Consider the following 27,199-nt stretch of genomic DNA (forward strand, 5'->3'; position numbering starts at 1 on the left):
AAGATTGTTTCAGCATCCATGAGGCAAGTTTATGTGTTTTTGGAATGAGATCCTTTAGTTTCTCTCTGTATTACATTTAGTGTCTGATAAACAATCCCTACTGTCTACACTTTTGTCCTGTTAGTAGTCTAAAGACTTCATTCTCACAAACTGTACCAGTTGACTTTTATCTCCCCTGTTATAATAAGTAGTTTGATGTCTGTTATAAGTAGCCTTGCCAGTAATGTTCGAGAATCATCAGGTTCACTAAAATCCCTTTGGGCTGAAATGTTTTCAGTATTCCTGCTCACCTCATTGTGTTCAACCAGCCCTTCTAAGCTTTCTTTAATGTTTCCATTGATTTCCTTCCTAAGTCACAGTCCCTATGACCAGTCCTGCCATTGCAGGTGCACTCAGAGTTCACCCTGATGGATCACAGCTTCTCATGTCTATCAAGTGAAGTGGGATGATATTGTAAAGAAGAAATACGTTAAGTCCGTGTGGCTGGCATCTCATGAAACTCACTTGGCATGTGGGCTAACATGCTTTCATGATTTTATAGTCTTTGTTTTTAAAAAATGTTTGAAAACATTGTGGTAAAATATACATAACATGTAATTTACCATTTTAACCATTTTATAAAAAGGTATACACTTCAGTGGCATTCACACTGTTGTGCAACCATCACTACTGTCCACTTCGAGGACTTTTTTCATCTCGTAAGATGGGAACCCGGTACTCATTAAACAATAACTCCTCTTTCCTCCCTTCCCCCAGCCCCTGGCAACTATCATTCTACTTTCTGTCTCTATGAATTTGACTATTCTAGGTATCGTATATAGGTGAGGTAATATACAGTATTTGTCCTTTTGTGACTGGCTTATTTCACTTCACATACTATCTTCAAGGTTCATCCACGTTGTAGCATGTGTCAGAATTTCTTTCCTTTTTAAGGTTGCATAATACTTCACGCTAGGTGTACACCACATTTTCTTTATCCATGCGTGCGTTGATGCACAATTGGGTTGTTTCCTCCTTTGGGCTATTGTGAATACTACTGCTATGAATGTGGGTGGGCAAATATCTTTTCACATCCTTGCTTTCAATTCTTTTGGGTATATATCCAAAAGTGGAATTGTTGGATCAGATAGTAATCCTATTTTTAATTTTTTGAGGAACTGCCATACTACTTTCCACAGTGTTGCACTGTTTTATATTCCCACCAGCAGCGCACAAGAGTTCCGATTTCTCCGCATCTTCACCAATAGTTATTTTCTGTTTTTTGGATAATAACCATTCTGACGAATGGGAAGTGGTGTCTCACTGTGGTTTTGATTTGTATTTCCCTAATATTAGAGATGTAAAGCCATCTCTTCATGCGCTTATTAGATATTTGTATATTTTCTTTGAAGAAATTCCTATTCAAGTCCTTTGCCCATTTTTAAATTGAGTTGTTTGTTTGTTTTGTTGTTGAGTTGTAGGAGTTCTGTTTATATTCTTGATATTAACCCTTTGTCAGACATATAATTTGCAAATATTTTGTTTCATTCCAAGAGCTGCCTTTTCACTTTGTTGATAGTACAAAAGTTGGATGCATAAAAGTTTTAAATTTTGATATAGTCCAATTTACCTATTTTTTTCTTTGGCTGCTTCTGCAGCCTTTGTCTTTTTAGATTCAATCTTTTACAGTGTTTTTATCTTGAAAGAATAATCTTGGTTATTTTACTCTTTCCTCAAGATTCATGTTATAGACCTTTACTTAACCTCACTGCTAAGCATGCTTTTCACTCTCACAGACACTAAAATCTAGCCTGGAGTGTTGCTCCACGCGGAAGGTGAGTGGGCAGGCTGCAAGGGACCTTACATCCCCATGCTTTTACTTAGGCTTTCTCTAGGTTGAAGTTGTGTTATAAACAATAACGTATGATTTGGTTTGTTGGATAGCCTCAGAATTCCACTTTCTTTTCCATCCATGTATTCACTGTTCATTGGTGCTTGTATTTTCTATTTGTGCAGTTACTTTTCTATTAGTGTTATCTGAAAAATTAATGAGTATTCTAGATAGCCTCATCTAGGTCAGGGTTTTTTTAACTTCTTTCTTTAAAGCACTTGAACCCCTTTTCTAACAAAAGCTTAAGTAGAAGCTCAGTACAGTGGGTAAGAGCAGTGGTTACTCAGGAGCAGGGAATGAAGATGTTCAGCTCACTGCTTTCCCTCCTCCAGCCCTTGAACCTTTCCCTTTGAACCTGGATGGAGGCTCTGTGGAGCCGAGTTTGCTCAGGACAGAAAAGCCTGTTGGGCCTCCCTGGTGGCGCAGTGGTTGAGAGTCCGCCTGCCGATGCAGGGGATACGGGTTCGTGCCCCGGTCTGGGAGGATCCCATATGCCGCGGAGCGGCTGGGCCCGTGAGCCATGGCCGCTGGGCCTGCGCGTCCGGAGCCTGTGCTCCGCAACGGGAGAGGCCACAACAGTGAGAGGCCCGCGTACCGCAAAAAGAAAAAAAAAAAAAAAAAAAGAAAAGCCTGTTTATAAGGCAGGAGATGAATTACAGTCATTCACTTCCCACTTCTCCAGTCCTACTTACATGAAAGCAATTCAACTTTTGTATGGTAAGTGTATTTAGGAATCCATGTACTATTCAGCTTAAACTACAGGGTTCTCTCAAACTGGAAATCAAATAAACAAACATCCCCCCACCCCCTCAAAAGAACCAGGTTTCTCTGCCTGAAATTGTTGTTCAGAAACCTCCAATCGACTTTACTGACCAAAACGATAACCCACACATGCCAAGGACTTTTAACCATGATACATGATACACTTCTTGGGACACCCCATTATGCATAGTGACCCATTTTATTGATGAGTATTTCACATAGGAAGATTCAAAAGCCAGAGGAGAGTCCCCTGGTAAGGAGGCCACCTACTGAGACACAGGAAACTTAATTTTGATCCACAGACATTGTAAGCTAGAAAGGAACTTGGAGATCGGTAGCCCAAGAGGCAGCAAGAGTGGTGTGTTTGGTTTGCACAGAATTTAAAAAATTAGTTGCCAGCATTAAAAAAAAAAAAAAAAAAACAGCAGTGTTTATATAAACATTACAAATAAAGATAAAAATCTTGATTTTAGCCTGTCTTGGAAAAATCATAACATGTGACACTAGGCCCATGTTCCTGTATGGCACTGATGAATTACAGGAGGCCTTTAAAAACTCCCAGTGTCGGGCTTCCTTGGTGGCGCAGTGGTTGAGAGTCCGCCTGCCGATGCAGGGGACACGGGTTCGTGCCCCGGTCCGGGAAGATCCCACATGCCATGGAGCGGCTGGGCCCGTGAGCCATGGCCGCTGAGCCTGTGCCTCTGGAGCCTGTGCTCCGCAACGGGAGAGGCCACAACAGCGAGAGGCCCGCGTACCGCAAAAAAAAATTAAAAAAAATAAAATAAAATCCCAGTGTCCAGTCTGCATCCCAGACAAATTAAATGATATTCTCTGTGGTTAGCACTCAGACGTCAGTATATATTTAAAAAATTGTACTAAAAACACATGACAGTGATTATCATCTAAGTCATTTTAAGCATACAGTTTAGTGTTTTAAGTGTATTCACATTGTTGTGCAACAGACTTCTAGAACTTTTTCATCTTGCAGAACTGAAACTCGATACCCATTAAACACTAATTCCCCCACCCTCCTTCTTCCAGCCCTTCCTTGGCAACCACTTTTCTACTTTCTGTTTCTATGATTTTGAGTACTCTACATACTTCATATGAGAGGAATCATACAGTATTTGTCCTTTTGTGACTGGCTTATTTTGCTTAGCATCATGTCCTCAGGATTCATCCATGTTGTAGCATTTGACAGGATTCCCTTCTTTTTTTTAAGGCTGTATAATATTTCATTGTTTGTATGTCCATTCATCTGTGAAGGAATATTTTGTTTGCTTCCACCTCCTGACTATTGTGAATAATGTTGCAGAGTGTGCAGATTTATTTCTGAGATCCTGCTTTGAATTATTTTGCATATAAACCCAGAAGTGGGATTGCTGGATCATATGGTAATTTTATTTTTAATTTTTTGAGGAACTTCTGTACTATTTTCTCTAGTGGCTGCACCATTTCTCATTCCCAGCAAGAGGGCACAGGGTTCTTACCTCTCCGTGTCCTCTCCAACACTTGTTATTTCTGTTCTTTTGACAGTGGCCATCCCAATGGGTGTGAGATAATGTCTCATTGTGGCCTTGATTTGCATTTCTCTTAAGTTTAGTGATGTTGAGCATCTTTTCATGTGCTTGTTGGCCATTTGTATATCTTCACTGGAGACTTGTCTGTTCAAGTTCTTTGCACTTAAAAAATCAGTTATTTGTGGGTTTTTTTGTTGAGTTGTGGAAGTTCCTCAGATATTTTGGATATTAATCCCACATTAGACATAAGATTTTCAAATATTTTTCCCATTCCAATAGGTTGCCTTGTCATTCTGTTGATTGTTTCCTTACCTGCATGGAAGTTTTAAAATTTGATGTAGTCCTATTTGTCTACTTTTGCATTGTTGTATGTGCTTTTAGTATCGTATCCCAGAAATTATTGCCAAATGTAATGTCCTAAAATTTTTACCCTATGCTTGCTTCTAGGAGTTTTATAGTTTTGGTCCTGTACTTCTTTCTTTCTTTTTTTTTTTTTTTTTTTTTTGCGGTACGCGGGCCTCTCATTGTTGTGGCCTGTCCTGTTGTGGAGCACAGGCTCCGCACGCGCAGGCTCAGCGGCCATGGCTCACGGGCCTAGCCGCTCCGTGGCATGTGGGATCGTCCCGGACCAGGGGAACGAACCCATGTCCCCTGCATCGGCAGGTGGACTCTCAACCACTGCACCACAGGGAACCCCTGTACTTCGTTCTTTAATTTATTCTTTTGCAAGTAGATATCCAGTTTTCCAATATCATTTGTTTAAGAGATTGTGTTTTCCCCATTGTGTATTTTTGGCACCTTTGTCAAATATCGTTTGGCCATATAAGCAAGGGTTAATTTCTAGGCTCTCTACTCTGTTAAACTGGTCTAAATGTTTTTCTACAAGTACCATACCACTTTGATTGCTGTTGCTTTGTACTGTGTTGTGAAATCAGGAAGTGTGAGGCTTCTAACTTTGTTCTTTTACAAGATTGTTATGGCTACTTGAGGCTCCATAAGAATCATAAGATATTTTTCTGCTACTGGGATTTTGATCGGAATTGCATTCAATTTGTAGATTTCTTTGGGTAGCGTGGCCATTTTAACGATATTCCAATCCTTGAGCATGGGATGTCTTTCCATTTATATACAAATACAATCTTCCTTGATATCTTTAAGCAGTGTGTTGTAGTTTTCAATGTACAAGTTCTTCACCTTCTTGGCTAATTTTATACCTAAGCATTTTCTCCTTCTTGATGCTGCTGTAAGTGAGATTATTTTCTTAATTCTCTTTCAGATTGATCATTGTTAATGTATAAAAATGAAACTGCATTGTGTTTGTTAATTTTGTATTCTGCAACTTTGCTAAAATTATTTCTTGGGTTCAGCAGGTTTGTTTGTGTGTGTGTGTGTGTGTGTGTGTGTAATCTTTAGGAATTTTTGTGCCTAATATGTCATCTGTAAACAGAGATCATTTTACTTCTTCCTTTCAAATTTGGATGCCTTTTATTTTATTTTTATGTGTGTCTGATTTCTCTGGCTAGGACATTTAGTACTATGTTGAATAGTAGTGATGAGAGTGGATAGTGTCATAGCTTGAACCCTTTGTAGGTAAAGTTTTGCTGTTGTGAGAGTTTTAACAGGAGCAATGTGAAAGACTCCAAGTCCCCAGGTAGATAGAAATAATCCTGTTCTACCTGTGTGTATGTGACAAGTCTCTAATAGTTCAGAGAGCAAGTATCTGGTCTTAGAAAGACTGATCCAAGCTTGGATGTTTCTGGTGACAAGGCAAGGTCCTGAGTTTCAAGTTCACCTTTTATGGTTGAGGAGACAATAAGGTGGTCAGAAGGGAAATCATGGAGGAGACCTTGGCTTCATCCATCGTGCAGGCTTGTATATGTGGTTCTATGTAGATTGTGTTTCAAAGGTGGAGCTTGTTTACAACTATGAACATTCTCCGATGTGCTTTTTGGACCTTCATTCCCAGAGCGAGAGCAGTGCCGAGGCTCTAGAAATGCCATGGATATTCTGAGCTGTCAGTGGCATTTCCCCGGTACTGTTCCCTTGGTGCCGCTCCTTGAAATGTCCAAAGGGATTATCATGTGTCTTGTGGCGGGTCCTAGCATTGTGAAAGGAAGCTGCTGCACCTGGCTCAGAGGATTTCGGATGTGGTGGGAGGAGGAGTAGTACTACGACTATAAATTGTATCACAGCATATCGATTCCATCTTGAGAGTGGGGTTGGGGGGTTATGAAGGGGGGCTTTTATTGTACTTTTATACATTGTACCCTTGAAACTAATTCAATTTTTAAAAATTAATTAATTTATTTGGGGCTGCATTGGGTCTTTGTTGCTGCTAGCGGGCGTTCTCTAGTTGCAGTGAGCGGGGGCTCCTCTTGGCTGTGGTGCACGGGCTTCTCATTGCAGTGGCTTCTCTTGTTGCGGAGCATGGTCTCTAGGCACGCAGGCTTCCGTAGTTGTGGCACGTGGGCTCGGTTGATGTGGCACACGGGCTCTAGAGCGCAGGCTCAGTAGTTGTGGCACGCGGGCTTAGTTACTCCGTGGCACGTGGGATCTTCCCAGACCAGGGCTCGAACCCATGACCCCTGCATTCGCAGGCATATTCTTAACCACTGCTCCACCAGGGAAGCCCGATAATTCAGTTTTTTATAAAGAGAAGATTCCTAATATTATTCCAAAATTTTAAAAATATGTAGTTGGATAACACTATGAAAAATTAACTGATATATTCTTTTATTATTTCTCTTTGCTCCCTGGATCTTTTTCCCCGTCCAGTCAGCTAGGCACTGTGAGTTCACTGCATTAGGAAGGTAAAGACTCAGCAGAAATGAGGGAGAAAAACAGAAAAGTCTCAGCTTTGGAATGTTCACAACGGAGGCCACAGTAGAACAGGTGAGAATTCTGTGAACCAAAAATAAATGTCGTTTCAAATGCAAAAAAGTATTCTCTGCACTGGGAGGCAGGAGAGGGAGGGAGGGAAGGACTGAAGGAGAGAGATCAGTGTGGCCAGGGACATGGAGACTGTGCTTAAGGACGATATGCCCAGGAAGAGAATCAGAATCTGGAGAAGATTCAGCCTGCACGTGATCATTGCCTCCAGCCAGCACCCTCATCTCAGACGTTGGGAAATTCAGAGAGAGAGTGGGAGTACGTCAGGAGGGCCACGCGCATAGTCTGTGTGGCAGGGGTTGTGGCCGTTCCCTATTTGTGAGGAGTCCCCAGCAATTTGCAGGCCTCTTCTGGAAAATGCTGGCGGACGTCTCTAGTGCTTATGTGAAAGCTTGTTCACAAACCTTGAAAGATACAGATGTAGATGACAGATAGATGCATAGATAGAAAAATGTCATTAAATAAAAGCTCCAGGAAAGGTTTGGAAAATGGCCTTTATTGCATAGGACGCTTCTATTGTCATATGTTATTAGACTGAGTGCCGGTCCCTTCATCCTCCTTCAGACCACGGCATTCTGTCTGCTACTCTCCCGAGGGTCCTTTCTTCTCCCTGGAAGGGATAAAACAAATGAGGTAGAACAGGAAGAGACAAGAAACACTCCAAGCTCTGCTGGTCAGGGTTACCCTCCAGCATTGCCTTAATGCTCAGAGCCACACACACCACAGTGAGCTTGGCTCCAGATCAACTACCACGCAACGAAGGTTCTGGAACATTTCCATATCTCGGGGGACCTCATTTCCACGTGACTCTCTTTCATATTCCCCTTTGTCACAGAAGGCTCGGTCCAGTGGTCCGGGTGAGATCTCGGCTCAGGCCCAAGGCTCTCAGACCTCAAAGTTCTGGTCCTGCAAGGGCCCCTGTCCTCTCTTGAGACCACTCCTGGCTCTCTCTGCCGAGAAGGAGCTGCTGGCAGTACGTCCTCTAAGAGTTGAGGTCCATCGTGCAGACCCTGAGAAAACTCCTAGGAAAAGGCTCCACCTTCTTGTTTACGTCAACAGAGGTCAATGCCTTTCTTAGTGCTGGGTGTGTCCCATTTGATGCAACTGCAGAGCCATTAGGTAAACCAGCACATGTGTGCGGCCCCTTCCCTTAGACTCCTCTGGGCCCTCGTGACATAGGCTCAGAAGACTGCCAGCCTCAAGCCTTACCTCTTCCAAGGGACGGCCACACCGTCTTCCAGGATCTTCTGTCCCATGAATCTCAGTTGCTGTTTGGAACTCAAAGGAGAGAAAAGACCCTGCCTGCGGGGTCTCTTTGGGCTGGGGCCTTCCCCCGTGGGCTGCTCTCCCTCATTCTCCTTTTCTTCTTGCTTCTCTACCTCCTTCTCCTCCTCCTCCTCCTCCTCCTCCTCCTCGTTCTCCTCCTCCTCCTCCTCGTCCTCTTCCTCAGGGGTGCTCTCGGATTCCACATTGCCCATCCGCTGGGCCAGGGTGAGATGAAAGGCACGGCAGCTGAAGCCCTGCAGGACGCCGCCCTTCACGTGCTGCTGGAGGATCTCCAAGGTGGGGAAGACCCGGCAGCAGGCCATGCACCTGAAGCCGGTCTCCATGGTCAGCATCCAGTCCGCTGTCTTGGCGCTGGGTCTCTCCTCAACGGCAGGTGGCCCTGATGGGCTGCCTGGCTCTGCCCTTTTCTCATACTCTTTCTCCTCCCCAGTGGGCTCACTGTCAGACAGGAGGCTTTCGGTGCACACATCAGAAGAGGGGTCAGTGGCTACTGCGCACACATCCTCAGGAAGGGTCACTTCTTCTATCGTCAGCTGCTTTTCAGGCAACTCCAAGGGTTTCTTTGTCTTCCAGGAGACAGCGACACCCTTGTTCACTTGTACCTGCATGTAGTGTATTTTCATGCCCCTTTCCTCTTTGTCTGGGTGCAGATAGTTCTTACAGGGTGAAGAGGGTGAGGAGGAGACACAGTGTGATGGGGAAGCGGTCTCTCCTTCTTCCTGATCCTGGGCTAGGGGTGGTCTAGGCTGGGCAGTGTCTCGATGAAATCTCCGGATTCCTGAAAAAGGAAATTAAAATCATAATAACATGCATGGGCCATGCCGGAAGCTGAGGGAGCAGGTGTGGTAGACGAGAGAGGGACATTGGCACGACATAGCAATGTCGTGAGCTTGGTGTCCGTTGGCCGTAGGACGGAGTGGTGTATGTGGTGTCATCTGTGGGCTTTTCATGTGCGTGGGGGGGTATACTGGAGCGGTGTCTGTATACAGGGGTGTGGAGTATGGTGGTGAGGGCTGTAGTATGTGAGGGATGCGGCTGGATGCGTGTACGATGAGGAGTGTGAGTTTGGGAATATCGGTGGTGCATTCCTTGTGGAATGGGGCTGTGGTGCAGGAGAGTACTGTGGAGCACGTGCTTGGGGTTGATGTGCACTGAGAAGGGCTGTGCCTGGAGGGCGCGTGTATGTGTGAGCTGTGTGCACCTGAGCTGGATGGTCCTGCTCTCAGGCTGGAGGTGTATGATGCAGAACTCTGTCCTTCTCTGGAAGCAAAGGCAAAGACAAAGCCTACATTTTCCTCTGAAGATGCTTAATCTGGTCCCTCTTCCCTCCACCTCAAGCCCAGACCTTTCCGGCCCCTGCTCCTTGACTTCCCCACCATGGTAGTAGCAGTATTCACACACACACCCCCAGACTCAGCTGGCATCCACGCCCTCGGAACAGCTCAGCCATCCTGCCCAGGCTCCTCCACAGAGCCCTCATCACCTCTGATGACCCTGGATTTCCTCTCAGCCTCCCTGGGATCTGTGTGCCTCCTGCTTCACAGCCAAGCACCCCGTCACCTGAGGAGCCCCACGCCCTTACCAGCGTAGCTGAGCTTGCGCAGAGTAGAAGTACAGAAGAAGTATTTAGAGGCAGAGGAGACCTCCACTGCCCCTGGGCTGCAGCCTTGGGCCACCACAGTGGATCCAAGCCGAGGGGGATCCTCTTGTGACTTCGAGATTCCTGAGGGAGGAATGAAAGGCTCAGGGTGGGTTCATCAGTCCTCTGTCCACAAATATTTACTGAGTGTGTGACACGTGTCAGGTGCAGTGAATACACACAGCTGAGAGTGTGGTTCCCAGTGGATCCTCCAGGATTTAATTCCAATCAATACTTATTCTCTCACTGTCTAGTTGGTAATGTAGGCCTCGGTGGTGACTGTGAGTGTGTGGGAAGAGTGAGTGATGTGTATCAGTTAAGTCTGTGGTAAGTGTGGGGTTGGCATGGGGAGCACAGTGCAGACGTGTCTATCTGTGTCTGTGGCCTTTGTGTGCATGGTTTCTGTTCACAAGTCAGGAATTCTGGGACATGTAACGTTTCCTCATTACATGGTGTGGCTTGTATTTATGGTGTGTGTTCATTCATTCATTCACCAAGATTCAGTAAGCAGCTACTCCTGTGTATCCGGCACTCTTCCATTGTTGTAGTCTTTGGTAACGCTGCACATTCTAGTAGGGGAAGACACACACTAAACAAAACTACAATAAATATATAATACATCAGCTGGTGGTAAGTATATAAGGGTTGCCAGACTTAGCGAACAAGAATACAAGGCACCCAGTTAAATTTCAGTTTCAGATAAACCCAGAATAATCTTTTAGTGTAAGTATTCCCATGCAGTATTTGGCCTGACTTAGTTTTAGTGTAAGTATAGCCCATACAATATGTGGGACATACGGATACTGAAAAATTACTTGTTGTTTATCTGGAATTCAAATTGAACTGGATAGCCCATATTTTCTCTGGCAATCCTGACATGGGTTACTGAGACTGTGGTTTACTGTGGTTTGTACAAAGCGGGTCTGGCATTACTCAAGAATGTGTTATAAGTGTGGTGTGTATGACACGTGACTGGTTCTTATAGAGGTATTTAGAGATGGCTGAAGTTAGTTGTGTTTGTGCAAGAGTTGAGGAGATACATGTATATAGTGTGTGTGTGTGTGTGTGTGTGTGTCCTATATATATAGTGTGTGTGTCTATATACATATCTCATCTCCAGCGTTTGGTGTTGGAGGAGAGGATTGTGATACAGGTGGGTTGTATGAGAACGTAGTATAGGAGGGATGCGTGTATATACCTCCATGTGCTGTGTGTGGTTTACTAAGGAAGTTATATGTGGGGTGTGTGATATTTTTGCTGCATCAGAGTGTACATGGGTGTATGAGTTACTGTCTCATAAAACACCCCTAACAAGAATTCTGTATACACTCTTACGTACACCGAGTGTCAGCCAGGTCCAGGCAGGGTGACAAGAACTTTACCACGCAGACTTTATATCTGGTAAGCACTCTACCCCCATTCATCTCGCTCTTCTCTGCACTACCACACACACACACACACACACACACACACACACACACACACACACTCACACACACACACACAGGAACATAGGGCAAAATATTCTGAATGGTCAGGGGCTGTCATTGCCTTCCCCAGCCTGTCCCAGCCACTGCCTGGAAATCTGCCTGCTGTCTAGAGCTCCATTCCCAGGGCCCATCCTACAGTCTCCAGGGCCCTGGGCCTGGTAGGAGCTACTGGGCTCTAATCTGGGGCAGAGGCCTCTAGCTGGAGCTCTGGGGTGACCACCCCTCTCCCAGGGCAAGCTACTCGCCTCCATTTAATGCAGGCAGGCACCACGTGGCCCGTGGCTCTCAGAGCTCCCTGCAGGACCCTGAGGCCATTTCTCACCCCCGCTCACGCGGTCTCAGTCTCTGGAAAACCCTTCCCTTCCCTTGATCTCCTTTGGGAAATTCTTCCTGTTGAAGGAATAAAACCTCCTTGCTTTCAATATGACACCATCCCTAGACAAACAATCTTCTTTCAAAGTGCATTCCACTTGTCAAGATATTTTTCAACAGGGCCTTCAACTCATGGGGCTTCTCTTTCCACTTTGGTAAAAGAGGCCAAGCAACTCATGGGTCTCTCTCAGCATCCTTGCATCCTTCACATCCCCCACCTCATGACCCCTAGGAAAGATCCAAGAGCATAAGAGAGAAATCGGGGACTGAGAAAAGCTGCACCTCTAGGTCTGTGCAAGCAGGATGCAGCCTGCTGTGAGTCCGACAAAGCTCCAGGCCCGGCTGCCCCAGGAGAGAGTCCTCAGACCAGCGGAGCTGACCTCCCATCTCCCAGGGGGCATCTGGCCGTTCTGTGCCGTCTCACACCACAGGGACCCTCCGGATAGATACGGCAGCATCAGTGAGACAAGGTCTCTCGCTCCCTGCTTCACAGGTGAAACGTTCTCAGTCCCCCGCTTCCTAGAGAAGCTTCAGTTTGGCAGAAACCCATGTGCCCCAGACAAGTTGCCCCCCACATACCTCCTCCGTTCTCGGCAGTTTCCTGGGACTCTTCATTTTCCAGATGTTTCCTCTTTTGTCGCCGTTCCATCGTACCAACTAGAAGTCTCCCTTAGAAGATGCCTCAAGAGATGTCCAACTCCTCCTCTTCCCTACAGGTTGGCCCTTCTTGGCTCTTGGGCAATCCGTTGAAATGATTCAATACAAACAAAAGTAGTCAAGTCTCCTAAATGGCTGAAAAACTTGTACCACTTGGTGAACCAGCAGTAGTGCCTAGTGCTCACCAGGGCTGTTATGTTTGCAAGGTTGCCAGGCTCACAGTGGAATTCTGTGACCTCAGTGATGACATCAGAGCATTCGGTGGACCTAGGTTGAGCACAGTGTCTGCAATAGCACAGGCCCCATTTTCAAGAACAATTCCTTTTTCCCAGCCGAAGCTTTCCCGTGAAAGGGAAAGGTTCCTACCATATCTATTATAAATTGTATCATACCATGTCTATTATAAAATTCACATTTTGATTGGAGATCTTTTCATGTCTTTTCTAGAGAGATTTAATATGAATGTTTTAAATGGTCTCCAGTTTCCCTGTGGATTATTGACATTTTAAACTCTGCACTTCAATTTTCCCTCAATACGTGTAATTTTGTCACGGCTATTTCTGTACTTAAAGATGAGGAACTATATAATTGATTTCTTCATTTTTTCCCCATCTCTTTCCAAGGTACTGCATTTGATTGTGTCTTGCGACTGAGTGAAAAATGCTAGTCCTTGAGTCAGGACATTGGGCCCTTTAGCAAGTAACTCAACCTATCTGGGCTTCAGCTTCTGTATGTGCGATCAAGAGGCTTGGACTAGCTGACTTTTCAAATGCTGTGTTTCTTTGATTCACTCTCACTTACTGATCTGCTCCTTAAGAAGAGGGTCTGTTCTCATAAAGTAACAACAGTCTTTTCCTAACCTTGGGTTGGGCAGAGTTTAACTGTTCGTACTCAGTTTGTTAGTTATATTGCCTTCTATGTATGCTTAGCTCTAAATAATTTATACGGCTCTTGTGACAATTTTTAGATCTTCTTTTTTTCTTATTTTCTTTTATAGTTTCTAATTTGTTATCGCCAGTGTAGAGGAGCCTGATTGGCTTTTAAAATTTATTGATCTTGTATGTGTGTGCCTTGTTGAACCGTCTTATTAGTTCCTGCTAGTTTATCTGTGGGTTCTTTTGGGTCTCCTAGATAAATGAGCATATTAAATGTAAATAATGTGTTCTTTGGATAAAGTTTATTTTCTTGCATCTCTATATATAGAAGCAATATGTTGAATTGATTTAAATATTTTAACACTTACATACCTGTTATCACAATCTAACATTCTTTATCTTATTTTCTTTCAATCAATATTATGTTTTCAAGATTTATCCACGTGAATCCATATAGATCTAGGTCTTTGATTTTTGACTGTTTGATATTATGTGATCACATGCATATAGCATCATTTATATTCCATTCAAGCATTATTGGACAATTGGATTGTTTCCCTCCCTTCTCTAGAACAAACAACATTTCCTAGAATATCCCTGAAGATGTCTGACAGTCGAGAAGGGCCAGGCTGCCCGAAGGATTGCTACTTGCTTTTAGCCACCTTCCAACAGGCCGTCTCCAGCCAGCAATTTGAAGCACAGCTGAAATGAGAACTGCCCCAAATGTGAAGATCTTAGGAGCTTCCTAGAAGGTGGGAGGTTAATGGTAGGCATCCTGCTGGGATCCCAGGGGAGTCTGAGCTGGCCTGAAGCTTATCTTCCTCCTCCACCTCTCAAGAGAAATGTGGAGGAAAGAAGACTTCAAAAACTGTGAGCAGGCAGAGGGAGAGATATTGGGGGCCGAAGCTGTAACTGAGGTCTTGGAGTGGGCTGTGAGCACGCAGAGCCTCTCGAGAGCCAGGCTCTGCCTTCTGAGCACTTCTCCCCTAAGGCTGCTCATAATTCACGTGATACCAGCCATATAGAGCCGACTTGGCCCACACTGTCACAGAAAGCCTTATCAGAATCTCTTCTTCTTCATACACTCTTGTGTCTGTTACTTGGTTATTGCCTTTGGTACTCCACTGATGTGAACCACAGTCGCCAGGGGATGGAGGACACTAGTGACCCATCTTGCTCTGTGGCCTCAGTCCACAGCTGGAGGGTAAGGGAAGAGGCCAAATGAAGGTCAAGAAGGAAAGATGGAGTTTGAAGAGAAGACCTGAGTTAAGGGTGTCTTCTCAAGTCTTGATGACTGAAATGTAGCTCCAGTACCTGAAGTCCTGCTTGTTCTCAAGGCTGACCACGGGGCTGGGTGCACTCAGTGAAGGAACCGTATACACTTAGTATTTCCTTGCTTGCTCACACTTGCCCTCCTCTGATACACCCTCTGAAAGACTGATCTTCCCCTGAAACAACTTTCCACCTGCTACTGTCATCTCAGGAACATTTGCTTCACCTTCCTAGTGTCCCCCTAGAATGCCATTGCAGCCAATTCATAATTTGATAATCATGCTGCTTACCATATTCTCAGCAACTTCTGAGAAATTTTATTCACTTTATTCCATAGTCTTCACCCATCAATAATCTTCCTTAACTTCCTAGCTGCAGGTTAACCCATTCGGAATCATTTCTTTTTCCTTCTCTTCTTTGGCAAATCCTTTCTATCTTTTAAGGTCTTTTTCTTGTCTCTCTACCATCTTGCCTTCCTGAACTTTTTTTTTTTTCGTTTAAGTAACCTTTCAATCTCCTTCCGCAATTTCCTCATAAACATTGAGAGTTTATTCCTCACACGTTAGACAGCGGTTTATGAATGGCCAGGCATAATGGACTCAGAATGAGTTGGCACCCCCGAGGTACCTGTCTTGCTGGGGAGCCACAGGTGAAGGGCTGTCTGCTGGACACATGTTTGCATGGAGTCAGGCTGAGTGGCCTCAGGGTGTTTGCTCTGCACTTGTGTGTGTTTCTCCCTAGTTGGTTTCCTTGTCCAGCCACCTGTGACCTCCCTCCATCCAGCCCAGGGAATCCTTCTCATCACAGGGGTAGGATGTTTGTCTCATTTTCCATCACATCCTTTCCCCAAAGTTTGGTTGTGAGTTGTTCCCATTCCAAAGACCTTTCCTCTTTGAAGAGAAAAGAGAAAATCTTGTCTCTCCTTTCCTCTCACTTCACTTCTGCTCTATTATCTCCTCCGTCCAGAATGGCCCACTGACTCACATGGGTGTAGATCCGAAGATGGCAAGAACTGCCAGCAATTCTGAGATAATAATATGGATGGATCAGGAAAACTTGAAAACCTTTATCCCGCCACATTAAAAAAATTTGCACTTCCAGTGTATTCAGAGTCTCAGTGTAGAAACACAAATGATAGAGAAATTGAATTACACTCAAGTTTTTCTTTCCTCCTTTCCTGATTTATTCTAATCCTCCAAGTTAACATGATGAGCTCTTTGTTGTGTAAAGTTTCAGACATTTTCTACCCATGCACACTTTTCTTTTTTTCACATAAGAGTGTGAACTAGGTCACTTTCAACATGCTGTGATTCTGTGATTCACTGTCTCCCACCGAGTCATCCACTGATAAAGTCATCTGTTTCACGGAGAACTATTTCCAATAGCTAATAGCCAATGTCTGTGGAGTGCTTACTCTGTGTCGGTTTCTTGTAACTACTTTACAGATCATTTGTACAGCGTACCCATGGACCAGGTACAATTATGACCCCCAAGTGACAGATAAGTGCAGATAAGTACAAATAAATACAGAGGCCAAGTGACTTGCCCAAGATGCTGGAGCAAATCAAAATCCATGCCTCTGTAATCATTTTGCTCTATTGCCTCTGTCTGGGAGGCTTGATGATTTGGCAACTAAAACCTTAAATATCATGTTCCATTTTTATATCTGTGACACAAGCGTGGGGCTGTGATACGGGGTAACTAACCTGACTACTTTTGAAAACCCTTATGCACCTGGATGAAAGTAAGCCAGGGACTGCAAGCCATAGATTTAAGGTTTCCTACCAACTTTTAAAAATAGCTTCTTGAATGCAATTTATGTAGTGTCAAGTCTAGGATGTAGCCCAAATAGTAACAGAAAAATGGAGATATGTAGGAAAATACTTAAAGTTGACAAGTATTGGGAGTGTAGTATTTTTGGGGCCAGCGTGTAGACCACAGGAAAACTTGCTGTTTCCATCCCAAAGGGAAGAGCCCTACGTTGCAACTGCCAAGGTCCCTGGGGCAGCAAGTGTGCTCACTGCTTAGTAAAGAAGCATCCTCAGTTTGATAGAATCATATGGGAGCCTTACATTTGGTTAGCAGTTCTACATTCTTGATGTAATAATATTTTCAGGGTGTGGGAGCATATCAAGCTCTGAAAATACCCTTGGAGAGATCTGCTTATTAAGTTTGGCTATTTCAGTCTCCCTACTACTTCTTTAATAAACACCAGGCGGTTTCCTTCACTTTTCAGAACCATGTTGTTTTTCCCTTGTCTAATGAACTTTGAAATACTTTTGGATGAGCTATTAAGTTTGGGGAAAAATAAACATCTCTTTAAAATAAGGAAGATAATAACAATGAGAAGTAGAAAAATCTCTAAAACAGAGAATATCCTCCATTCTAGCCAATGACGGAGTGGAAGGTTCGTGCTCGCTGTCCAGGACGTAGAAATAAAAGCTGAGGAGGCTCTGAGGCGTCTCCTGGATCTCTATGAGCCTCCATCATTTCTGCTGAGTAGGGTGGACAGATAAAATATAGGCTGTTTAGTTAAATATGAATGTTTGAAAAACAACGAGTACATTTTGAAGATAAGTATGCCCCAAATAGTTCATAGGATCTACTTATACTAAAAATAATGACTTATTATTCATGTGAAGTTCAAGGTTAACTGGGTATCCTGTATTTTTATGTACTAAATCTGACAGCCCTACTGATGATCCACAATGGAGGCAGTTGAGGAACGGTACATGCTGGCTCTCGGACAGTCAGAAATGGCTTCAGCAGATCCAGGTACAGTATGAAATTCTTTTTGGATGTAGCTCAGAAGCCATGGCCAGCCCTTGACTGCAAGTACTGCCTCGGGTTTCCCTGAGGTGGGGTAAACCTTCCTCTTAATGGCCTTTTGGTAAGTCTGGAAGACCATATCCAAGGGGAGCCCCAAAGTCAGTTTCATCCTCACAACCATGTTTCCAATTCCTGGAATTGGCTGCATGTGACTCACAAGAGCTGAGGAGGTTTGTGGAAATTGGGAGTGTCATAGCTTGAACCCTTTGTAGGTAAAGTTTTGCTGTTGTGAGAGTTTTATCAGGAGCAATGTGAAAGACTCCATGTCCCCAGGTAGATAGAAATAATCCTGTTCTACCTGTGTGTATGTGACAAGTCTCTAATAGTTCAGAGAGCAAGTATCTGGTCTTAGAAAGACTGATCCAAGCTTGGATGTTTCTGGTGACAAGGCAAGGTCCTGAGTTTCAAGTTCACCTTTTATGGTTGAGGAGACAATAAGGTGGTCAGAAGGGAAATCATGGAGGAGACCTTGGCTTCATCCATCGTGCAGGCTTGTATATGTGGTTCTATGTAGATCGTGTTTCAAAGGTGGAGCTTGTTTACATCTATGAACATTCTCCGATGTGCTTTTTGGACCTTCATTCCCAGAGCGAGAGCAGTGCCGAGGCTCTAGAAATGCCATGGATATTCTGAGCTGTCAGTGGCATTTCCCCGGTACTGTTCCCTTGGTGCCGCTCCTTGAAATGTCCAAAGGGATTATCATGTGTCTTGTGGCGGGTCCTAGCATTGTGAAAGGAAGCTGCTGCACCTGGCTCAGAGGATTTCGGATGTGGTGGGAGGAGGAGTAGTACTACGACTATAAATTGTATCACAGCATATCGATTCCATCTTGAGAGTGGGGTTGGGGGTTTATGAAGGGGGGCTTTTATTGTACTTTTATACATTGTACCCTTGAAACTAATTCAATTTTTTAAAATTAATTTATTTATTTGGGGCTGCATTGGGTCTTTGTTGCTGCTAGCGGGCGTTCTCTAGTTGCAGTGAGCGGGGGCTCCTCTTGGCTGTGGTGCACGGGCTTCTCATTGCAGTGGCTTCTCTTGTTGCGGAGCATGGGCTCTAGGCACGCAGGCTTCCGTAGTTGTGGCACGTGGGCTCGGTAGATGTGGCACGGGCTCTAGAGCACAGGCTCAGTAGTTGTGGCACGCGGGCTTAGTTACTCCGTGGCACGTGGGATCTTCCCAGACCAGGGCTCGAACCCATGTCCCGTGCATTCGCAGGCATATTCTTAACCACTGCTCCACCAGGGAAGCCCGATAATTCAGTTTTTTATAAAGAGAAGATTCCTAATATTATTCCAAAATTTTAAAAATATGTAGTTGGATAACACTATGAAAAATTAACTGATATATTCTTTTATTATTTCTCTTTGCTCCCTGGATCTTTTTCCCCATCCAGTCAGCTAGGCACTCTGAGTTCACTACATTAGGAAGGTAAAGACTCAGCAGAAATGAGGGAGAAAAAAAGAAAATTCTCAGCTTTGGAATGTTCACAACGGAGGCCACAGTAGAACAGGTGAGAATTCTGTGAACCAAAAATAAATGTCGTCTCAAATGCAAAAAAGTATTCTCTGCACTGGGAGGCAGGAGAGGGAGGGAGGGAAGGACTGAAGGAGAGAGATCAGTGTGGCCAGGGACATGGAGACTGTGCTTGAGGACGATATGCCCAGGAAGAGAATCAGAATCTGGAGAAGATTCAGCCTGCACGTGATCATTGCCTCCAGCCAGCACCCTCATCTCAGACGTTGGGAAATTCAGAGAGAGAGTGGGAGTACGTCAGGAGGGCCACGCGCATAGTCTGTGTGGCAGGGGTTGTGGCCGTTCCCTATTTGTGAGGAGTCCCCAGCAATTTGCAGGCCTCTTCTGGAAAATGCTGGCGGACGTCTCTAGTGCTTATGTGAAAGCTTGTTCACAAACCTTGAAAGATACAGATGTAGATGACAGATAGATGCATAGATAGAAAAATGTCCTTAAATAAAAGCTCCAGGAAAGGTTTGGAAAATGCCCTTTATTGCATAGGACGCTTCTATTGTCATATGATGTTAGACTGAGTGCCGGTCCCTTCATCCTCCTTCAGACCACGGCATTCTGTCTGCTACTCTCCCGAGGGTCCTTTCTTCTCCCTGGAAGGGATAAAACAAATGAGGTAGGACAGGAAGAGACAAGAAGCACTCCAAGCTCTGCTGGTCAGGGTTACCCTCCAGCATTGCCTTAATGCTCAGAGCCACACACACCACAGTGAGCTTGGCTCCAGATCAACTACCACGCAACGAAGGTTCTGGAACATTTCCATATCTCGGGGGACCTCATTTCCACGTGACTCTCTTTCATATTCCCCTTTGTCACAGAAGGCTCGGTCCAGTGGTCCGGGTGAGATCTCGGCTCAGGCCCAAGGCTCTCAGACCTCAAAGTTCTGGTCCTGCAAGGGCCCCTGTCCTCTCTTGAGACCACTCCTGGCTCTCTCTGCCGAGAAGGAGCTGCTGGCAGTACGTCCTCTAAGAGTTGAGGTCCATCGTGCAGACCCTGAGAAAACTCCTAGGAAAAGGCTCCACCTTCTTGTTTACGTCAACAGAGGTCAATGCCTTTCTTAGTGCTGGGTGTGTCCCATTTGATGCAACTGCAGAGCCATTAGGTAAACCAGCACATGTGTGCGGCCCCTTCCCTTAGACTCCTCTGGGCCCTCGTGACATAGGCTCAGAAGACTGCCAGCCTCAAGCCTTACCTCTTCCAAGGGACGGCCACACCGTCTTCCAGGATCTTCTGTCCCATGAATCTCAGTTGCTGTTTGGAACTCAAAGGAGAGAAAAGACCCTGCCTGCGGGGTCTCTTTGGGCTGGGGCCTTCCCCCGTGGGCTGCTCTCCCTCATTCTCCTTTTCTTCTTGCTTCTCTTCCTCCTCCTCCTCCTCCTCCTCGTCCTCTTCCTCAGGGGTGCTCTCGGATTCCACATTGCCCATCCACTGGGCCATGTTGAGATGAAAGACACGGCAGCTGAAGCCCTGCAGGACGCCGCCCTTCACGTGCTGCTGGAGGATCTCCAAGGTGGGGAAGACCCGGCAGCAGGCCATGCACCTGAAGCCGGTCTCCATGGTCACCATCCAGTCCGGTGTCTTGGCCCTGGGTCTCTCCTCGATGGCAGGTGACCCTGATGGGCTGCCTGGCTCTGCCCTTTCCTCATACTCTTTCTCCTCCCCAGTGGGCTCACTGTCAGACAGGAGGCTTTCGGTGAACACATCAGAGGGGCAAGTGCCTACTGTGCACACATCCTCAGGAAGGGTCACTTCTTCTATCGTCAGCTGCTTTTCAGGCAACTCCAAGGGTTTCTTTGTCTTCCAGGAGACAGCGACACCCTTGTTCACTTGTACCTGCATGTAGTATATTTTCATTCCCCTTTCCTCTTTGTCTGGGTGCAGATAGTCCTTACAGGGTGAAGAGAGTGAGGAGGAGACACAGTGTGATGGGGGAGCGGTCTCCCCTTCTTCCTGAACCTGGGCTAGGGGTGCTGTAGGCCAGGCAGTGTCTCGAAATCTCCGCATTGCTGAAAAAGGAAATTAAAACCATAATAACATGCATGGGCCGTGCCGGAAGCTGAGGGAGCAGGTGTGGTAGACGAGAGAGGGACATTTGCATGACGTAGCTATGTCGTGAGCTTGGTGTCTGTTGGCCGTAGGATGGAGCGGTGTATCTGGTGTCATCTGTGGGCTTTTCATGTGTGTGGGGGGGATACTGGAGCGGTGTCTGTATACAGGGGTGTGGAGTATGGTGGTGAGGGCTGTGGTATGTGAGGGATGCGGCTGGATGCGTGTATGACAAGGAGTGTGATTTTGGTAATATCGGTGGTGCATTACATGTGGAATGGGGCTGTGGTGCTTGGGGTTTATGTGTGCTCTGAGAAGGGCTGTGCCTGGAGGGCAGATGTATGTGTGAGCTGTGTGGACCTGAGCTGGATGGTCCTGCTCTCAGTCTGGAGGTGTATGATGCAGAACTCTGTCCTTCTCTGGAAGCAAAGGCAAAGACAAAGCCTACATTTTCCTCTGAAGATGCTTAATCTGGTCCCTCTTCCCTCCACCTCAAGCCCAGACATTTCCGGACCCTGCACCTTGACTTCCCCACCATGGTAGTAGCAGTATTCACACCGCCCCCCCAGACTCAGCTGGCATCCACGCCCTCGGAACAGCTCAGCCATCCTGCCCAGGCTCCTCCACAGAGCCCTCATCACCTCTGATGACCCTGGATTTCCTCTCAGCCTCCCTGGGATCTGTGTGCCTCCTGCCTCACAGCCAAGGACCCCCTCACCTGAGGAGCCCCGCGCCCTTACCAGCGTAGCTGAGCTTGCGTGGAGTAGAAGTACAGAAGAAGTATTTAGGGGCAGAGGAGACCTCCACTGCCCCTGGGCTGCAGCCTTGGGCCACCACAGTGGATCCAAGCCGAGGGGGATCCTCTTGTGACTTCGAGATTCCTGAGGGAGGAATGAAAGGCTCAGGGTGGGTTCATCAGTTCTCTGTCCACAAATATTTACTGAGTGTGTGACACGTGTCAGGTGCAGTGAATACACACAGTTGAGAGTGTGATTCCCAGTGTATACTCCAGGATTTAATTCCAATCAGTACTTACTCTGTCACTGTTTTGTTGGTAATGTAGGCCTCGGTGGTGACTGTGAGTATGTGGGAAGAGTGAGTGATGTGTATCTGTTAAGTCTGTGGTAAGTGTGGGTTAGCATGGGGAGCACGGTGCAGCTGTGTCTTATCTGTGTCTTTTGCCTTTGTGTGCATGGTTTTTGTTCACAAGTCAGGAATTCTGGGACATGTAACTTTTCCTCATTACATGGTGTGGCTTGTATTTATGGTGTTTGTTCATTCATTCATTCACCAAGATTCAGTAAGCAGCTACTCCTGTGTATCTGGCACTCTTGCATTGTTGTAGTCTCTGGTAATGCTGCACATTCTAGTAGTGGAAGACACAGACTAAACAAAACTACAATAAATATATAATACCTGAGCTGGTGGTAAGTATATAAGGGTTTCCAGACTAAGCGAAGAAAAATACAGGGCACCCAGTTAAATTTCAGTTTCAGATAAAGCCAGAATAATTTTTTAGTGTAAGTATTCCCATGCAGTATTTGGTCTTACTTACTTTTAGTGTAAGTATGGCCCGTACAATATTTGGGACATACGGATACTGAAAAATTACTTGTTGCTAATCTGGAATTCAAAATGAACTGGATAGCCCATATTTTCTCTGGCAACCCTGACATGGGTTACTGAGACTGTGGCTTACTCTGGTTTGTACAAAGCGGGTCTGGCATTACTCAAGAATGTGTTATAAGTGTTGTGTGTATGACACGTGACTGGTTCTTATAGAGGTATTTAGAGATGGCTGAAGTTAGCTGTGTTTGTGCGAGAGTTGATCAGATACATATATATATAGTGTGTGTGTGTGTGTGTCCTATATATATAGTGTGTGTGTCTATATACATATTCATCTCCAGCGTTTGGTGTTGGAGGACAGGATTGTGGTACAGATGGGTTGTATGATAACGTAGTACAGGAGGGATGCGTGTATATACCTCCATGTGCTGTGTGTGGTTTACTAAGGAAGTTATATGTGGGGTGTGTGATATTTTTGCTGTATCAGAGTGCACATGGGTGTATGAGTTACTGTCTCATAAAACACCCCTAACAAGAGTTCTGTATACACTCTTACATACAGCGAGTGTCAGCCAGGTCCAGGCAGGGTGACAGGAACTTTACCACGCAGACTTTATATCTGATAAGCACTCTATCCCCATTCATCCTGCTCATCTCTGCACTACAACACACACACACACACAGACACAGTCACACACACACACACACAGGAACATAGAGAAAAATATTCTGAATGGTCAGGGGCAGTCATTGCCTTCCCCAGCCTGTCCCAGCCACTGCCTGAAAATTTACCTGCTGTCTAGACCTCCATTGCCAGGGCCCACCCTACAGTCTCCAGTGTCCTGGGCCTGGTAGGAGCTACTGGGCTCTAATCTGGGGCAGAGACGTCTAGCTGGAACTCTGGGGTGTCCACCCCCGCCCAGGGCAAGCTACTCGCCTACATTTAATGCACGCAGGCACCCCGTGGCCCGTGGCTCTCAGAGCTCCCTGCAGGACCCTGAGGACATTTCTCACCCCCGCCCACGTGGTCTCAGTCTCTGGAAAACCCTTCCCTTCCCTTGATCTCCTTTGGGCAATTCATCCTGTTGAAGGAATAAAACCTCCTTGCTTTCAATATGACACCATCCCTAGACAAACAATCTTCTTTCGAACTGCATTCCACTTGTCAAGATACTTTTCAACAGGGCCTTCAACTCATGGGGCTTCTCTTTCCACTTTGGTAAAAGAGGCCAAGCAACTCATGGGTCTCTCTCAGCATCCTTGCATCCTTCACATCCCCCACCTCATGACCCCAGGGAAAGATCCAAGAGCATAAGAGAGAAATCGGGGACTGAGAAAAGCTGCACCTCTAGGTCTGTGCAAGCAGGATGCAGCCTGCTGTGAGTCCGACAAAGCTCCAGGCCCGGCAGCTCCAGGAGAGAGTCCCCAGACCAGCGGAGCTGACCTCCCATCTCCCAGGGGGCATCTGGCCGTTCTGTGCCATCTCACACCACAGGGACCCTCCGGATGGATACGTCAGCATCAGTGAGACGAGGTCTCTCGCTCCCTGCTTCACAGGTGACACGTTCTCAGTCCCCCACATCCTAGAGAAGGTTTAGTTTGGCAGAAACCCATGTGCCCCAGCAAGTTGCCCCCGACATACCTCCTCCATTCTCGGCAGTTTCCTGGGACTCTTCATTTTCCAGATGTTTCCTCTTTTGTCGCCGTTTCATGGTACCTACTAGAAGTCTCCCTTAGAAGATGCCTCAAGAGATGTCCAACTCCTCCTCTTCCCTACAGGTTGGCCCTTGTTGCCTCTTGGGCAATCTGTTCAAATGATTCAATACAAACAAAAATAGTCAAGTCTCCTAAATGGCTGAAAAACTTGTACCACTTAGTGAACCAGCAGTACTGCCTAGTGCTCACCAGGGCTGTTAAGTTTACAAGGTTGCCAGGCGCACAGCAGGATTCTGTGACCTCAATGATGACATCGGAGCATTCTGTGGACCTAAGTTCAGCACAGTGTCTGCAATAGCACAGGCCCCATTTTCAAGAACAATTCCTGTTTCCCAGCCGAAGCTTTCCCGTGAAAGGGAAAGGTTCATACCATATCTATTATAAGTTGTATGATACCATATCTATTATAAAATGAACATTTTGATTGGAGATCTTTTAATGCCTTTTCTAGAGAGATTTAATATGAATATTTTAAATGGTCTCCAGTTTCCCTGTGGATTATTGACATTTTAATCTCTGCACTTCAATTTTCCCTCAATACGTGTAATTTTGTCACGGCTATTTCTGTACTTAAAGATGAGTAACTATATAATTGATTTCTTCATTTTTTTCCCATCTCTTTCCAAGGTACTGAATTTGATTGTGTCTTACAAATGAGTGAAAAATGCGAGTCCTTGAGTCAGGACATTGGGCCCTTTACCAAGTAACTCAACCTGTCTGGGCTTCAGCTTCTGTCTGTGCGATCGAGAGGCTTGGCCTAGTTGACTTTTCAAATGCTGTGTTTCTTTGATTCACTCTCACGTACTGATCTGCTACTTAGGAAGAGGGCGTGTTCTCATAAAGTAAGAACAGTCGTTTTCTAATCCTTGGGTTGGGCGCAGTTTAAGTGGTCGTACTCAGTTTGTCAGTTTTATTTACTTTTATGTATGCTTAGTTCTAAGTAATTTATATGGCTCTTGTGACAATTTTTAGATCTTCTTTTTTTCTTATTTTCTTTTACAGTTTCTAATTTGCTATCACCAGTATAGAGGAGCGTGAGTGACTTTTAAAATTTATTGATCTTGTATGTGTGTGCTTTGTTGAACCGTCTTATTAGTTCCTGCTAGTTTATCTGTGGGTTATTTTGAGTTTCCTAGATAAATGAACATATTAAATGTAAATAATGTGTTCATTGGATAAAATTTATTTTCTTGCATCTATATATATAGAAGCAACATGTTGAATTGATTTAAATATTTAAATACTTACATACCTGTTATCATAATCTAAGATTCTTTATCTTATTTTCTTTCAAACAATATTATGTTTTCAAGATTTAGTGACATCCGTCCATATAGATCTAGGTCTTTGATTTTTGACTGTTTGGTATTATTTCGTCACATTCGTATAGCATCATTTATTTTCCATTCAAGCATTATTGGACAATTGGATTGTTTCCCTCCCTTCTCTAAAACAAGCAATGTTTCCCAGAATATCCCTGAAGATGTCTGACAGTCGAGAAGGGCCAGGCTGCCCAAAGGTTCCTACTTGCTTTTGGCCACCTTTCAACAGGCCATCTCCAGCCAGCAATTTGAAGCACTGATGAAATGAAAACTCCCCCAAGTGTGGAGACCTTAGGAGCTTCCTAGAATGTGGGAGGTTAATGATAGGCATCCTGCTGGGATCCCAGGGGAGTCTGAGCTGGCCTGAAGCTCATCTTCCTCCTCCACCTCTCAAGAGAAATGTGGAGGAAAGAAGACTTCAAAAACTGTGAGTAGGCAGAAGGAGAGAGATTGGGGGCCGAAGCTGCAACTGAGGTCTTGGAGTGGGCTGTGAGGACGCAGAGCCTCTCGAGAGCCAGGCTCTGCCTTCTGAGCACTTCTCCCCTAAGGTTGCTCATCATTCAGGTGATAGCAGGCATATACAGCCAACTCGGCCCACACTGTCACAGAAAGCCTTATCAGAATCTCTTCTTCTTCATACACTCTTGTGTCTGTTACGTGGTTATTGCCTTTGGTACTCCACTGATGTGAAGCACAGTCACCAGGGGATGGAGGACACTAGTGACCCATCTTGCTCTGTGGCCTCAGTCCACAGCTTGAGGGTAAGGGAAGAGGCCAATTGAAGGTCAAGAAGGAAAGATGGAGTTTGAAGAGAAGACCTGAGTTAAGGGTGTCTTCTCAAGTCTTGATGACTGAAATGTAGCTCCAGTACCTGAAGTCCTGCTTGTTCTCAAGGCTGACCACGGGGCTGGGTGCACTCAGTGAAGGAATCGTATACACTTAGTATTTCCTTGCTTGCTCACACTTGCCCTCCTCTGATACACACTCTGCACGTCTGATCTTCCCCTGAAACAACTTTCCACCTGCCACTGTCATCTCATGAACATTTGCTTCCCCTTCCTAGTGTCCCCCTAGAATGCTACTGCAGACAATTCATAATTTGATAATCATGCGTCTTACCATAGTCTCAGAAACTTCTGAGAAATTTTATTCACTTTATTCCATAGTCTTCACCCATCAATAATCTTCCTTAACTTCCTAGCTGCAGGTTAACCCATTCGGAATCATTTCTTTTGCTTTCTCTTCTTTGGCAAATCCTTTCTATCTTTTAAGGTCTTTTTCTTGTCTCTCTACCATCCTGCCTTCCTGAACTTCTTTTTTTTCGTTTAAGTAACCTTTCAATCTCCTTCCCCAACTTCCTCATAAACATTTAGAATTTATTCCTCACAAGTTAGACAGCGGTTTATGAATGGCCAGGCATAATGGACTCAGAATGAGTTGGCACCCCCGAGGTACCTGTCTTGCTGGGGAGCCACAGGTGAAGGGCTGTCTGCTGGACACATGTTTGTATGGAGTCAGGCTGAGTGGCCTCGGGGTGTTTGCTCTGCACTTGTGTGTG

The 27,199-nt window shown here is 45.4% G+C and overlaps 1 protein-coding gene across 1 annotated transcript in view; it reads right to left on the minus strand.

The window, feature by feature from the left end:
• LOC309816164 (uncharacterized protein) overlaps positions 1–27,199 on the minus strand; it is a gene marked incomplete at both ends in the record, with an annotated part of 71,602 nt that overhangs the window by 42,890 nt on the left and 1,513 nt on the right. Inside the window, one exon of the mRNA XM_082646819.1 lies at positions 20,299–20,859. Coding sequence (XP_082502945.1) covers positions 20,299–20,859 — 561 coding nt within the window. The remainder of the gene's footprint in view (positions 1–20,298; positions 20,860–27,199) is intronic.

This window comes from Mesoplodon mirus (genome assembly GCF_964341445.2).
Source record: "Mesoplodon mirus genome assembly, contig: SUPER_14_unloc_5, whole genome shotgun sequence".
Classification (NCBI taxonomy): Eukaryota; Metazoa; Chordata; class Mammalia; order Artiodactyla; family Ziphiidae; genus Mesoplodon; species Mesoplodon mirus.